General features: G+C 44.1%; 1 protein-coding gene across 2 annotated transcripts in view; it reads right to left on the bottom strand.

The window, feature by feature from the left end:
- PLPP1 (phospholipid phosphatase 1) overlaps nt 1-13,094 on the bottom strand; it is a 188,708-nt gene that overhangs the window by 5,052 nt on the left and 170,562 nt on the right. For both annotated transcript variants that reach the window (XM_029577223.1, XM_029577230.1), the window contains exon 5: nt 3,667-3,843. In XM_029577223.1, coding sequence (XP_029433083.1) covers nt 3,667-3,843 — 177 coding nt within the window. The remainder of the gene's footprint in view (nt 1-3,666; nt 3,844-13,094) is intronic.

The raw sequence follows: 13,094 nt of genomic DNA, 5'->3' as shown, positions 1-13,094 counted from the left end.
AATAGTCAATAGGAAACTAGTTATAATATTGGCTCTGTTTAAGTCTGTGATGAGTCCTTATTTGGAATACTGGCTCCCATCCTGCAGATCAGCTCTTCAAAAGGCTCGAGATAAGAAGCTGCCCTCTGCCCTGACTTAATTGGGCAATGGTCTTTTTCATGAAGCACATGGGGACAGACTTAAAGATCTAAATATGTATATCCTAGAACAGGGCTTCCCAAACCCTTTAGCCAATGTGACCCCATTTTAACACTTGAAAATATACATGACCCCCAGGTGGTGATCAAAATAAATTAGTGGGGGGAGGGGATGCATCCAAATCCAATCTCCTCTGCACTCTCATCCTCCCCACACTCCAGCTGATCTCCTTTTTCAACTTCCACTCTTAACTCTTCCCCTCCAGCTGATCCCTCTTACATCTGCCAAATAAAAATAGAAATCCAGCTCCTGTCACCTCCCTAGCCTATTCTGTCACCCTCTCCAGTCCTTTTTGCATCTCTCAGCTAATCCTCACACCAAACATCTTCTTCTAACCGCCTAATTCTCTGTCATCCTCTCCCTCTAACCCATCCCCTTTCACCTCCAAGCCTTACCTCCTCCCCTGCAACCCTTCTCACATTCCCCAGCTCTTATCTTTCATCCCCAAATTAATCTTCTGTCATTCCTTCTGTTTCACTCTCCACAGGCAATCCTCCGTCCCTTTCCCCCTCCCCCATATACATTATCTCCATCTGATGCTTCCTCTGAAACCTTCTGCCACCTAATCCAACCCTCAAACCCCTTCTGTATCTGATCCCTTCCTTCAAACATCCCCCTGGCCAGGGTCAGGAACAACATTTTCTTGTGGGCCCTGGGCCAATGATCAATAATAATAATTGGTGGAAAGAGGGACAGGCCGATGACATGAACAACATTTTCTCTTGACTTTGTTCACTGGTGGGTGAAGTTAGAGAAGAAGTGGCAATCTCCACCAGCTTGTGAACACTCAGCCTTGCCTTCCCCTCATAACTGGTCCTGAACCAACAGTGATCTGCAAGTGGCAGTGGCTCCGCTCCCACCTCATGCAAGGCTTCCTGTGAGTGTGTGCGGTCTTGCAGTCCCAAGCTGACTTCCATTACTAATGCTGCTGGTGCCTGAAAAGCATTGCAGTTTGATTGAGGTGGGACCCCCGCTGAAGATTTTGTGACCCCATTTGGGGTCCTGACCCCCAGTTTGGGAAGCCCTGACCTAGAAGAAAGGAGGGAAAAGAGGTGTATAGAATAGTCAAGCAAACTTCAGGCTGGAGATACTCTTCACATTGACTCAAGCCTTTTTCACCCAATATTCCAGCTTTATTTTAACAGTATTCACACCATAGCATGTAGAGTGCTTACCTTCAGTAAAGTACTCACAGCTTCAATTTAGGTCAAAGATATTACAGGAGCTGCCTTCTCCTGAAGTCACAGGGCCTATCTGCTCCTAGCTGGACTCACATTCTTATCTGTGCCCAGGAGGATCCTACTCAACAAGCACGCTCTGTCTCTCTAGATTTTAAGGAGGACCAGGCCTATTGCACAGGTTAAAGAGAGGTAAGCAGGGCCTTTACAGGGAGAGATGGTTATTTCATTGGGGATTATGAATGTCATGTTGTAAATCACTTCTGGTGTTATTTAATAAATTTATATATTGCATAATAATGAGTCATTTAATACTTCTAATGAATAAATGCACAGGAGGTGGGCCTCTTAGCAGAAAGGAGACTTGAACTAGGCCATGAGATGAGGGTGAAAGTGGGGGTAGGAGTAATCCAAGGAAATATTTCTTTACAGGAAAGATGGATGATGCATAGAACAGCCTCCCTATGGAGGTGATAAGTGCCATAACAATTCAAGAAAGCCTGGACCAAGGCCAGAGCATATCTGAGGGAAAGGAATGAACTATAAAGCTGAGTAGGAGGTGCAGATAGCAGATAAATACCATGCAGCCTACCATGTACTTCTGTGCTCTTAACCAGGCCACTTCAAAAAGCCCGCGGGAGAGCCAGCGCTCCCGACGCATGCCCAGGCACCTCCCCCGAGCATGCGATTCTCTATTTAAATTAGGGCCTGTCCCTAGCGTCTCCTTATTAGCGGAAGCTGCCAGCAGGTCAGACAACCGACGCTTAAATTTACCGGCGTCAGTTTTCGAACCCGCTGACAGCCAGGGGTTTGGAAAGCAGATGCCGGCAAAATTGAGCGTCCGTTTTCCAACCCGCAGGCTGGCAGACACTTTTTTTTGGGGGGGGCCTCCGACTTAATATCATAGTGATATTAAGTCGGAGGGTGTACAGAAAAGCAGTTTTTTTCTGCTTTTCTGTACAGTTTCCTGGTGTTGTCCATGATTATAATTTCTGAGAGTAAAATGTGCGGCTTGGCTGCACATTTTACTTTCAGTATCCCACAGGGGATAATTAATAGGCTCATCAACATGCATTTGCATGTAATGAGCGCTATTTTGGGGGGGGGGGAGGTTGGCCATGTGCTATTACCCCTTACAGTATAAGGGGTAATAATAGCACGTGTAAAACGCGCAATCAAATGGGGGCTAAACCGTGCGCTCAGCCGAGCGCACTGTTCTGTATCAGCCTTAATATTAGGCTGGAAGGAGGATGCTATTCTATTGGCCCCAAAGGGTGCCAGTTTGCTGACCATTTGCTCCACTAATGGGTGAAACAAACAGCTTCCAGCTGCTGTAGCATCAGGAGCTAGGGGCTCCAGTGAACAGGAAATCTTCACCAGCCCAATCAGAGAAGAAGTAGCCACAGCCGAGGGAAAGAAACCCCATTAACGCCTGCGTGAAGATGACCACCTCTTCCTGGCCAGTAGGGGTTTATGCAGTCACCTCCTTTGTCCAGGCTGTGCTTGTATGGCTGATTCCATGCAAATTCTACATTATACAGAATTTCCCCATAGTCAAAACTTCTACTAGTGCCATAAATAAGAGAAGAAAGATGATATTCACCCCATCCAGGATAAAAAAAATAAGTCATACGGAGCCCACTGGTTCTAACAAAGTTGTATTTGTACAATTAAAATATCACTATTCAAGCTGTTCATAACACAACCCTGCAGTGAAAAAAAGGTTATTTCCTAATACTTAGCAGATAAAATAAGCTTGTATAATTCTCAAAGGTAACATGAAATTATATACCCATGTTCCTGGATCCAATGTTAGTAAAGAACAGCCTTGGAAACAGCCCTGCTCCAAACACCATTTCTATTCTGTCTCCACCAGTAGGGGTATTTTTCCAGACTCTGCCTATTGCCATGGATGAAGAAACAAACACCTTTCTTCATTTCTTCACTGCATGTATGTTTATATAAACTATTTGGACGATGATATTTTAAGTGCATAAAAAGCTTTCTTATTCACCACAGCCTGATTATAATCATATTATTTTGCCTCATGGTGTTAAGTGCTCCATTTCTTTCCTTGATTTCTGGAAAGAGTAGAACATTTAGGTTTGACTTATCCTTGATATTGTTCCATATGTATATTAGAGCCATGTTTTGTATTGTAAATAAATGCAGTTGTGCAAGGAGAGCTACACAATGCCTTGCACCACACTTTTCACTACTGCACTCTAGATGCTGCCAATAATACTAAAGCTGATGCAATGCCTTAAACTAAGCACCTGTTCATACTTACAATCAGCACTGCCACTATGGCTCCCTGTATCAGTCCAGTGAGTACATCACTCCAATGGTGTTTGTAGTCAGAAACTCGGGACAGACCCACATACACAGAGGCCGCGACAAGAGCAAACTGAACCGTGGGGCGCAGCAATCTGGCCCAGTCGCCTTTCATCCTGGACTGAAGATAGAGCTAAAGGAGAAAGAGAAACTGCATGAGTGAAAAAGAAAACTGTCTATATGAAAACAGCTTACAGACGGCACCAGAAAAATCCTTGTAGAAGTTTGTTCTGAATATTCATGATGCCATTGGCCTCCAAGTCTTACCCCCTGCCTCCCCCCCCATAAAAAAAAGCATGTACACCATCTCTGCCAAAAAAAAATCCTAACTATATCCAAAATCTCCTGCTAAGACAATACATCATACCTCTTATTCTGCTGAGCCACAAAAGAATAGTTGTAACTTTCAGTACTTAAAGACCACACTGTGGAGTGAGTTTGGGATAAATGCTCTACTAACATTACTGTCCTTATAGCTATAATGAAGTACCACGCCAGTCCTAATAATCTGGCAGTGCCGTTGTTTCACAGAATGGGCCCTCTATGCCACGGCAAAGTCACCACTGCCTCATGCTCAGATCCAGGCCAGCACCTGGGCTGCGCTCTCAGCATCTCCTAGCAAAAAGACATTAAAATATGTGGGAACTATCTCAGAATGTGTAATCATCTATTTGTACAGTTTTTTCCCCTCGTTTTCCCCCTCTTCCCCCCTACCCAGTTCCCTTATCAATTTCATTGTAAAGCCCCCGTTGGCCAGTTTATGTTTCATGGAAACCGATGTGATGTTTTCTTAACGAATGTCGGTATACAAAAAATTTTAAATAAATAAATAAAATAAATAAATAAATCAATCATGCAAGCCTCTTCTTCCTACACACAGCAAGAGTCCAGGAATGTGGTAATTAATGGGAAACAGGCAGGGCATGGCTAGCCAGGCAGACCCCACTTTATTCGGCAAACACAGCACCTCCTTGTCAGGCCTCTATTGAGCTTCCTCTCTGTCTTAGCCCCAGCCTGAGTGAAACAGGCAGCACATTCACTGAGCACTGGCTGTGAATCATCCTGAGTCTTCAGAGCAGTACGAGCAGCCACATGTGGCAGCCAAAGTAACTAACTGTACCAACTTCTCTCTTCTATATATGAACCTGTCACCATGTACCTCCTCTATATCTACATCCTGACAGGTTCAGGTGCGACTCTGTCCCATCTCTACCTTTGCCTTAGAGTTTGGAAGGAGGACTGGTGGGTCCTTTCAGTGCTTCCCTAGCTCCGCTTTTGGCCATATAAGTCCTCTCCATGTCCACACAATTTTGTTAATGTAGGTGCGCCTTAGGCTTGAAAACACTGGAAAGCCTTTGCTATATGCCATCTTTGGTAAAGTTCCTGCAATTTAATGCAGTCATTTTCATTATGAAAATGTTTTTTTAAAAAATGCATTTTTGCAATATAATAATAATTAAAAAAAATTCAGGTAACAGCAAACAGTAGAAGGATTTAAGATGAAAGCATGACTGCCTTGAATCGGCAAGCAGCACGGCAGACTGGGTCAAAATATAGCATTATTTTGTGACTACAAGGTATGCGCCGTAAAGATTTTTCAATTTAATGAAGAGTTCATTACTGTGAAAGATGGAAAAAGAAAAAAAAAAAAAACCAGGCACAATGCAGCTTCCTTCTGCACCAGCCTGGCTGCTCCTCTATCCAGGAAAAAGGTGGCAGACGTTTTTGTGCTTGTGTTGCTATGACTTGCGTACGACCTTTGAACGGATGGTTTTTCTTTTGTTTCTTTACTGTATCTCCCATGCTGAAAGCAACACTAAATAGTTGGATGGAAAATGTGACGACAGACATTTGACCTGGCAGAACGTAATCGTAACCCACAACACAATTATGCCAAGCCCTATGAGTTTGTGGTAGGTGGTATTTAGCATTCGAGCTGTAGTGGCAAGTACATGCAGAAGAAAAGGGTGCTTATGACATTCACAAACTATGCAGGTTAGGTCTGCACAGGAACTTGATATAAAACAGGGAATATAAAATAGCATTTGCTGCCGACTAATGGGACATCTTGCTGTCTGTAGGAATACAGAATTTCAAGAGCGTACTGGGAACGAGTTTTCAGAGTTTGCTCCTGGCAGCAGTTGCAGTACCTGAAAGGCAGTTTAGGAAAGGAATGGCGAGTAGCTGATTAACTGCAGTTAAGAGGAAATGTATTCTGGGCTAATCTCTAGCCGGGGTTATGGATTTCTCCTTCCACTCCATACATGGTAACATACTCTTTCAGAGTCATGCTCATCGGGCCCAGGAGCTCATTAGCACGGCTGACTAAAGGATCTGGCTTTGAGGCACTTATAGTAAAAAAAAAAAAAAAAAAAAAAAAGCTCATTTGCAATCTTTGCTATAACAAGGAATCAATATATTTTGAATATGCAGGATGGTGTTGCTCAGTTTACTGCAGTGTTGCACATCAGTACTGTCCTCTTCATTGAAAAAAAAAAATAAAGGGTCCAGCAGTTTTCTCCTTTCAGTTTCCAACTCAAATTTGAACCAACCTCTGGTGAGCCACAGCACCACGAGTCTTCATGTAAAGAACTATGCACAGGGAGTTTCCCCCTATTTTATTCTTGTCCCAGCTCAATCATTTCAAGAACAGTCCTTAGCCAGAGCTCCTTCACACCCTGCAGTCATGGGCCCTACATCCAGCCACTAGTTGTTGCCATTGCACATTGCCTAAGATTTCCTCATATCCTCGTCCCCAGCCCTCCCCACCAATTTCCAACCTAAGGAGTAGACCCCCTCTGCAAGGCAGGCCCCAAACTACATCATCTTTAGTAAGGCGGTTCCTAATAGTCTAGATGCACTCACAACAGCAGATTCTGCATGATGCAGTCAGTGACAATGAAAGGTTAGACGTCTTTGCTCTTATAGATTATAGCTTTGCACCTACTACTTCCTCTAGGAACAGGTTTTGCTTCAGGGTGTAAGTTATTGCTACTAAATTTGAAAGATCCATAATACTCTAGTTGGAATTAATTAGTACCCTATAAGTTTCCCTCATCAACTAGGTCCTCTCTCTTCCTAGGCTTTATGGAGCTACTTAGTCTCTCAGTTCATAAAACTTTCCGGCTACTATGCCTATCATTTTTATAACAAAGTGAGTTGCTCATTTTCAGTAAAATCTTATGAATATAACACATGACTGATGTGGGAATCCCTGTGCAGGACAGAGTTAGAGAAGCAAAACCTTCCATACAGGCTAAGAAAGTTTAAAATATTTATCATGGCAGCAAAACGTGTGTTGTCAGTGTGGTGTGTATAGCTTAGTCCCTGAGAATGATTTGAGCTTTCAAATGTAACTTCATGTATGTTCTAAGTACGATTGCTACAGCTGCAAATTTACGTAAAGGTGGATGCTATTTGGTACCAAAAGTGTATAGAACCTGATGAGTGTAAAAATAGAGGCCATTATTACTTTGGAGAAAACTTGGTTAATAACTAACTAAGCTAAACAGCTAATAATGCTGTACTAGTACTATTCACTTCCAGTTTTCAAGATATCCTGAATGAATATGCATAAGATTTGCAAACTACAGAAATACTATATATGCAAATCTTTCATGCATATTCATTAGGAATATCCTGAAAACTCAACCCATTTGTGGTCCTGGGGAGCTGGAAACTGAATACCATTGTTCATTTGTTTTTATTTATTTAAAACCATTTCTTTGTTGCATGCTCACAAAATAATTTGCAGTGGTTTACAATAAAAGGGATCACATACGTAATTAAAAACATGTGCGTACAAAAACCATATAGAACTAGACTAGTTTTATTTCAACTGCTTAATTTTCTGCTATTCCTGTCAATACACGGCTTCCAACATAATAAGAACAGTCTATCAAAGAGTTAATGCTAGATTGGGTATGTAAGCACCCTCTTAGAAGACCGTGCAAACAGAGGAAGACGACACAGGCAAAAAGGTGAGCCAAGAACATAACAGTGAGAGACACCTGTTATGTCAGGCAATACTCCTGGGGAAATTCTGTGCACAAAAACTTAACATTCTGCAAAAGTCTGCATACTTTAAATTGGTCAAAACAACACAATATACATGACAGTCTAAATAATTAATTTAAAATGTAATACAGAAAAAAATTACTAAGAGGCAGAGTTTAAAATATTTTGAGCAGAATTTCCCTAGAAGTTCACTGTAAGTGTCCCACCCTCTTCTGCCTACTCCCCTGGCCACTTTGCCCTCTCAGGCCCCAATTCCTCCACCATGTCTATCCTCTCCCTCTAAGCTCAAACCCCTTCCACTATATCTCCACTCCCAGGGTTTGACTCCTCTCTCAATACTGCCCCTCACACAGGCTCCCTCACTCTCTCTCTCGTACATACACACCCCTTCATAAAGGCTCCCTCTCTCTCGTGCGCACACACCCCTTCATACAGACTCCCTCTCACTAGCACACACACACACCCACCCATACAGACTCCCTCTCACTAGCACACACACACACCCACCCATACAGACTCCCTCTCTTGCACACACAAGCCCTTACACAGGTTCCCTTTTTCTCTTGCACACATACCCTCACACAGGCTCTGTTTCACACACACACATATACAACTTTACACAGGCTCACAAATCAGCAAGCACCCTCACAAAAACACACAATTCCTTTTTCATACATACCAGCTCCCAATCTCTCACACATAAACACACCCCCTCACAATCTCCTCACATAGACTCCCTCTCTCTGGCATGCACACCTACCCACACATTCCCTTGCACACAGGCTCTCACACATACACACCCCTACACACACAGCCTTGCTGTCTCTCACACATACACACACTTATACATACAGACTCACTCTCACCGGGGCTGCTCTATCTTTGCCGTGAGCAGTGTGGGCTCTGCTCACGGCCACCAGGATCTGCCAGGGCCTGCTCCAAATTCTGCGCAGAATTCCCCCAGGAGTAAAGCCATTAGAAAGCAGCATCTGTCTATTGCAATGGCACTGGATCTTGATTAGACCAGAATACTATATATTCTAAATAGAGCAGAGTAACTAATAGTATTCTTTACTTACTAGGAACGGTTCAGGGCAAGATTCTGGTCACAGGGACCTGAGCTACTGTTTTGGATATATATATATACATATAAATGCATATCCATACATACATAAACCTCTTAGCTTATTAGGAGATATTCATATAGCACCATGAACCTGAGGAGCCAAGAGAGGAAAAGAGCAGCAATAAGAAAATAGCAATAGCTGACCACCATAACTGATGCCAGGAAAGGTGGTTTGTTTGGGGGTTTTTTTGGTAAAGTCAAATTGAAGTTTTTATCTCTAAATGGGGACACTAGTGCATTGGTTTACTATCACTGAGCAGTGCCAAACACAAGCACATTTTCTTTGGTTCATTTTTCCCTAAATGTTTTCAAGCTTTGCCCTACTTAATTAACCATGACATGAGTCTGTAATGTTACAGTTATTCAAGTAAGCAACAACCAACTAGGGCAGGAGTGGCCAACTCCTGTTCTCAAGAGCTACAAACCAGCCAGGTTTTCAGTGCCTCCACAATGAATATGCATGAGCTAGCTCTGCATACGGCGGAAGCAGTGCATGTACAGCTATCTCCTGCGTATTCACCGTGGATACCCTGAAAACCAGTCCTGTTTGACTCTTGAGGACCAGAGAGTCTGCCACCCCTGAACTAGTTTCACTTCACGTCCTACTTCTAGCCTAGAGGCGAAGGAACATGGGAACGGTTTACATATCTAGTTCTTCACTCTGTATGATATGCCAGTGCTCCAACTGTCAGAAAGAAGGTTAATACTGCAGTCAAACTAAAATCAGTTTCTTCCTCATGCACTAGGCAAGGCTCTCGTAATAAAGCTTTCAAGTCCTACTCTGTTTAAACTTCGACAATCTGTGAGCTGTGTCAAAACCAACTGCACAAAGGGAAGTTGATGTTGGAGAACACACAAAACTTTTTTGTCTGCATCACATTTCTTCCATGTTGAGCAGTTTCGGCAAAGGGCGCACCCCTAAAACCAGCACCGATTTTCTGCCAGGTAGCCTGCCTGGAACTTACTTTTCTTTCTTTTTACACATGGCAGCAAATTGCTTCCTGTTCCCTACTGCAGCTGGAGTGGCAGGTAGAGGCTGCCACTAGCCCCATGGCATACTACTATTATTATTATTATATATATTTTAAGAATAGCACCACTGCCACTAAATTTGAGATGTTTATTTGGCCCCGTTTTCACTTTACATCATGACAATAACCCTGAGCCTTCATTTTAATCTATCTACAGATTTTCCCCTATTTTAATAACCCTCCTCCCCTCCACCACCCAGCTATGGCAGCTCCAGACCTTTAGCAGACCCACGTGCCTGTGGCTCCTGCAGGACCGGGGCATGCACGCGGCCTGAGTCTGGCCTACGACTGGTCCTGGTGCGTGCTGACTGACTCCCCAGCCAGTCTGAGGAATCAAACCCAGGTCTCCTGCCTGGCAGTGCACAGGTCCCCCTTTGAATATACACTCGCCCTTCCACACTCTCCATAACAGCAGCAGCATCTGGGATGTGGATACAGTTCCAAAGGGTTACAGCTGCTGTTTATTATTCAAACGCCTTTTTTATTTCTGGTTTTGTTTTTTAATACGCCAGACAGCATAAATTGTGACCATCAGCCCTCAAAAGCCATATGCCATGGTGGCAGATTCCAAGCTATTTTTATCTTCTAAAGCTTCTTCTCATCCTCTGCACTCAGCCATACAGGCAGCAGCATTTGAGTTGCAGAAGAGGACCTGCTACCAAAGTGGTTTTTTTTTTAATTTGCCAGAGTCGTTCCTAATAAAGGGAACGGCTGCCCAGGTTCCACAAACTTCAAGGCAGAGTGGAAGGAATAGTCTCATTTTCAGAAATAAAAATGTTGCTTTTATAATGTTTCTTTTTAAACCATGTCATTTCCGTGCCCGGTAGTGCTAACTGCACATTAACAGACCGGTCTCTCTCTCTGCAGGCAAGTGTGTAGGCAGCTTGAGCATACATGGCAGCAGCAGGAATGCCGACCACTAAAGTTCCCGAGCCAACAGTGCTATAAGGGCTCAGGTTTTCCTTGCACTAGAACTATCTGGAGCAGGCGCTGCGGAGGATTAGATTACTGGAACGAATCAAGGCTGTAACCAGCACAGCCACCCCTGCTAGCAACTACCAGAGACTGAGAAAGGATTTCAGATTGAAGGCTTGGTCGTGATTACTGCAGGCAACGTGTATCACCAAAAGTGGAGAGTGCCACTTGATATTTTAGCTGAGAATGGTCTCTTTAAATGTTCAGCACAAGGAACACCGAGGCAGACTCAGAGGAGGGCTGATGTAATGAGATGCACCAAAGCTGCCCCGGGTTTCTGCACACGTGCTTGTCCCACGCTAGTCCTACGCGGGTATGTAATAACGTGGGTCAGCGCAGGAAAAACGCACGCATAAACCTGTTTAAAAACTGGCAGCTGCTTTTGTGCGAGTGAAGGAGGCAATTTACTATTCACGGGCCATGCAGAGAGTCGTGCATCGGTTAGTGCGGGCTTATGTACGCAGGTTTTTACAGGCTGGGGGGGGGGCAAAGTCCACCCTGCTGCCATTAACATGGCGGTGGGGGCCATTCTGCCCCTCCCTTGTGGGTTCATTGAGGTGTGGGTGAGTGGGGGGCGAGGGATATTGGGTTTTGCAGGCCGACACGAGGCCTGTATTTTTTTCCAAAGTTACCTCTGTTTGACCTGATTGGTCAAACTGGTGTTTGTTGGGGGGAGAAGAGAGGAGTTCGGGCCATTCTTTTCCCGCCTGGTGCAGCGAGGTAGCGTTTGTGTACTTCAGTCACGCGGTGGCAGCAGCTGACTTTTTTCTCTTTCACCCTCCTTCCCTTTATGGTTTTGTGATTCTTACTGAAAGAAGGGCGGTGGGATCCGCTGACTACGTTGGCAGTTGGGGGAGGGGTGAGCAGCATGGCACTGGGGCGTAGTGGCATAAATGCTATGAAGAGGATCAATACCTATGTTTGTTGAGGCTCGGGTTCTGATTTTGCTAATAAACTGCGGCATTGTTAAGTTCCCAATTTGCATCTATTGTGTTTTGTGAGTTAGGGCATTCTCCCTTTGCCCCTATGTCCCCGCCTTGCCCATGTTATTTAGCGTCTGGATCAGGAGGCCAGTTTACTCCATTGCTGGCATTGGCGTGGTTTTCTGTCCGTGCAGCTCTGGAGTAATCAGATTACCTTCACTTTTCCCGGATGCTATGGTACATTTTGCAGGTCAGCGGAAGAAATCTCTGCTGCCTTTCCCGTCCTTGCCGGCATCCGCGTGATCAGATCTGGAACATGAAGGGGTTAGACGTCGTTCTACCCAGCCTCAGTCCCACTAACTTCTGACCGTTTTATGAAAGGGGAAGGCTTTTGCCCTGTTAATCACTCACGGGTCACCACATTAATGCAGATTTCTGTGTGACTTTCTACACAGGGTCCTGACTGTGCACGTTATTTTCACGCGGTTTTTCTTTTTGTATGGATTTTAACGTGCATCTCGTTTGCATATCTGTCCTTTTATTACATCCCACGGAGGCGCCTGCTTTTGCCACGGGCGCTAAAAAAAAAAAAAAAATACGCTCAGACAACTGGCACCAATTTCACCACGGATCTTGGTAAATCGGCCCCCAGAGGATGAGTAAGAGAGCTGTGATGGGATTGAAACCTGGCTTTCCCCAACCTCTCATAAATCCATGCTAGAGGACCAGATGTCAGATTAGCAGGCACTGTGCTCTGCAGACAACACCGAACAACATTTCTGTCAGCTGAATGCAAACTGGCAGGCCAGCTCAAGAGATCTTTGAGAAAGGCGGCAAGACTAGCACAACCCAAACTAGATCAGCTCCCCAGCTTGTTGGTTCTGGTCACTAGAACTGGTCTTCTGTTACATCGGTTGTATGCTTTGCTCTTTTCAAACAGCTTTCTGGGCTTCAGTTCAGCAAGAGCACGGAAATAACCTGTGGTAACTTTTCTGCACGGGCATAACTTGCATGGAACAGAAACACCTTGCTGGGAAGACCGGATAAGCCATTTTGGTTGTTGTGTGTCATCATTTGATATATTACTACGTATCCCATAACGAAACCTTTCAGGGGAATAAAAGGAGCAAAAAACTCTACCCATCAAAGCCAGCACACACGACTTAGAGCAATTTTACACAAAGGAAAATATGCCAAGCCAAAAAGTTGTCATTTAATAGCTAATTTTCATAGGGGAAGCTATATGAATAGTGCAGCAATTCAAAAATAATTTTAAATTTCCAACTTACGTTTAAGTTTACAATATTTTCTT

The sequence above is a fragment of the Rhinatrema bivittatum genome, chromosome 1 (assembly GCF_901001135.1).
Source record: "Rhinatrema bivittatum chromosome 1, aRhiBiv1.1, whole genome shotgun sequence".
NCBI lineage: Eukaryota > Metazoa > Chordata > Amphibia > Gymnophiona > Rhinatrematidae > Rhinatrema > Rhinatrema bivittatum.
This window is presented reverse-complemented; position numbering and strand designations above follow the sequence as displayed.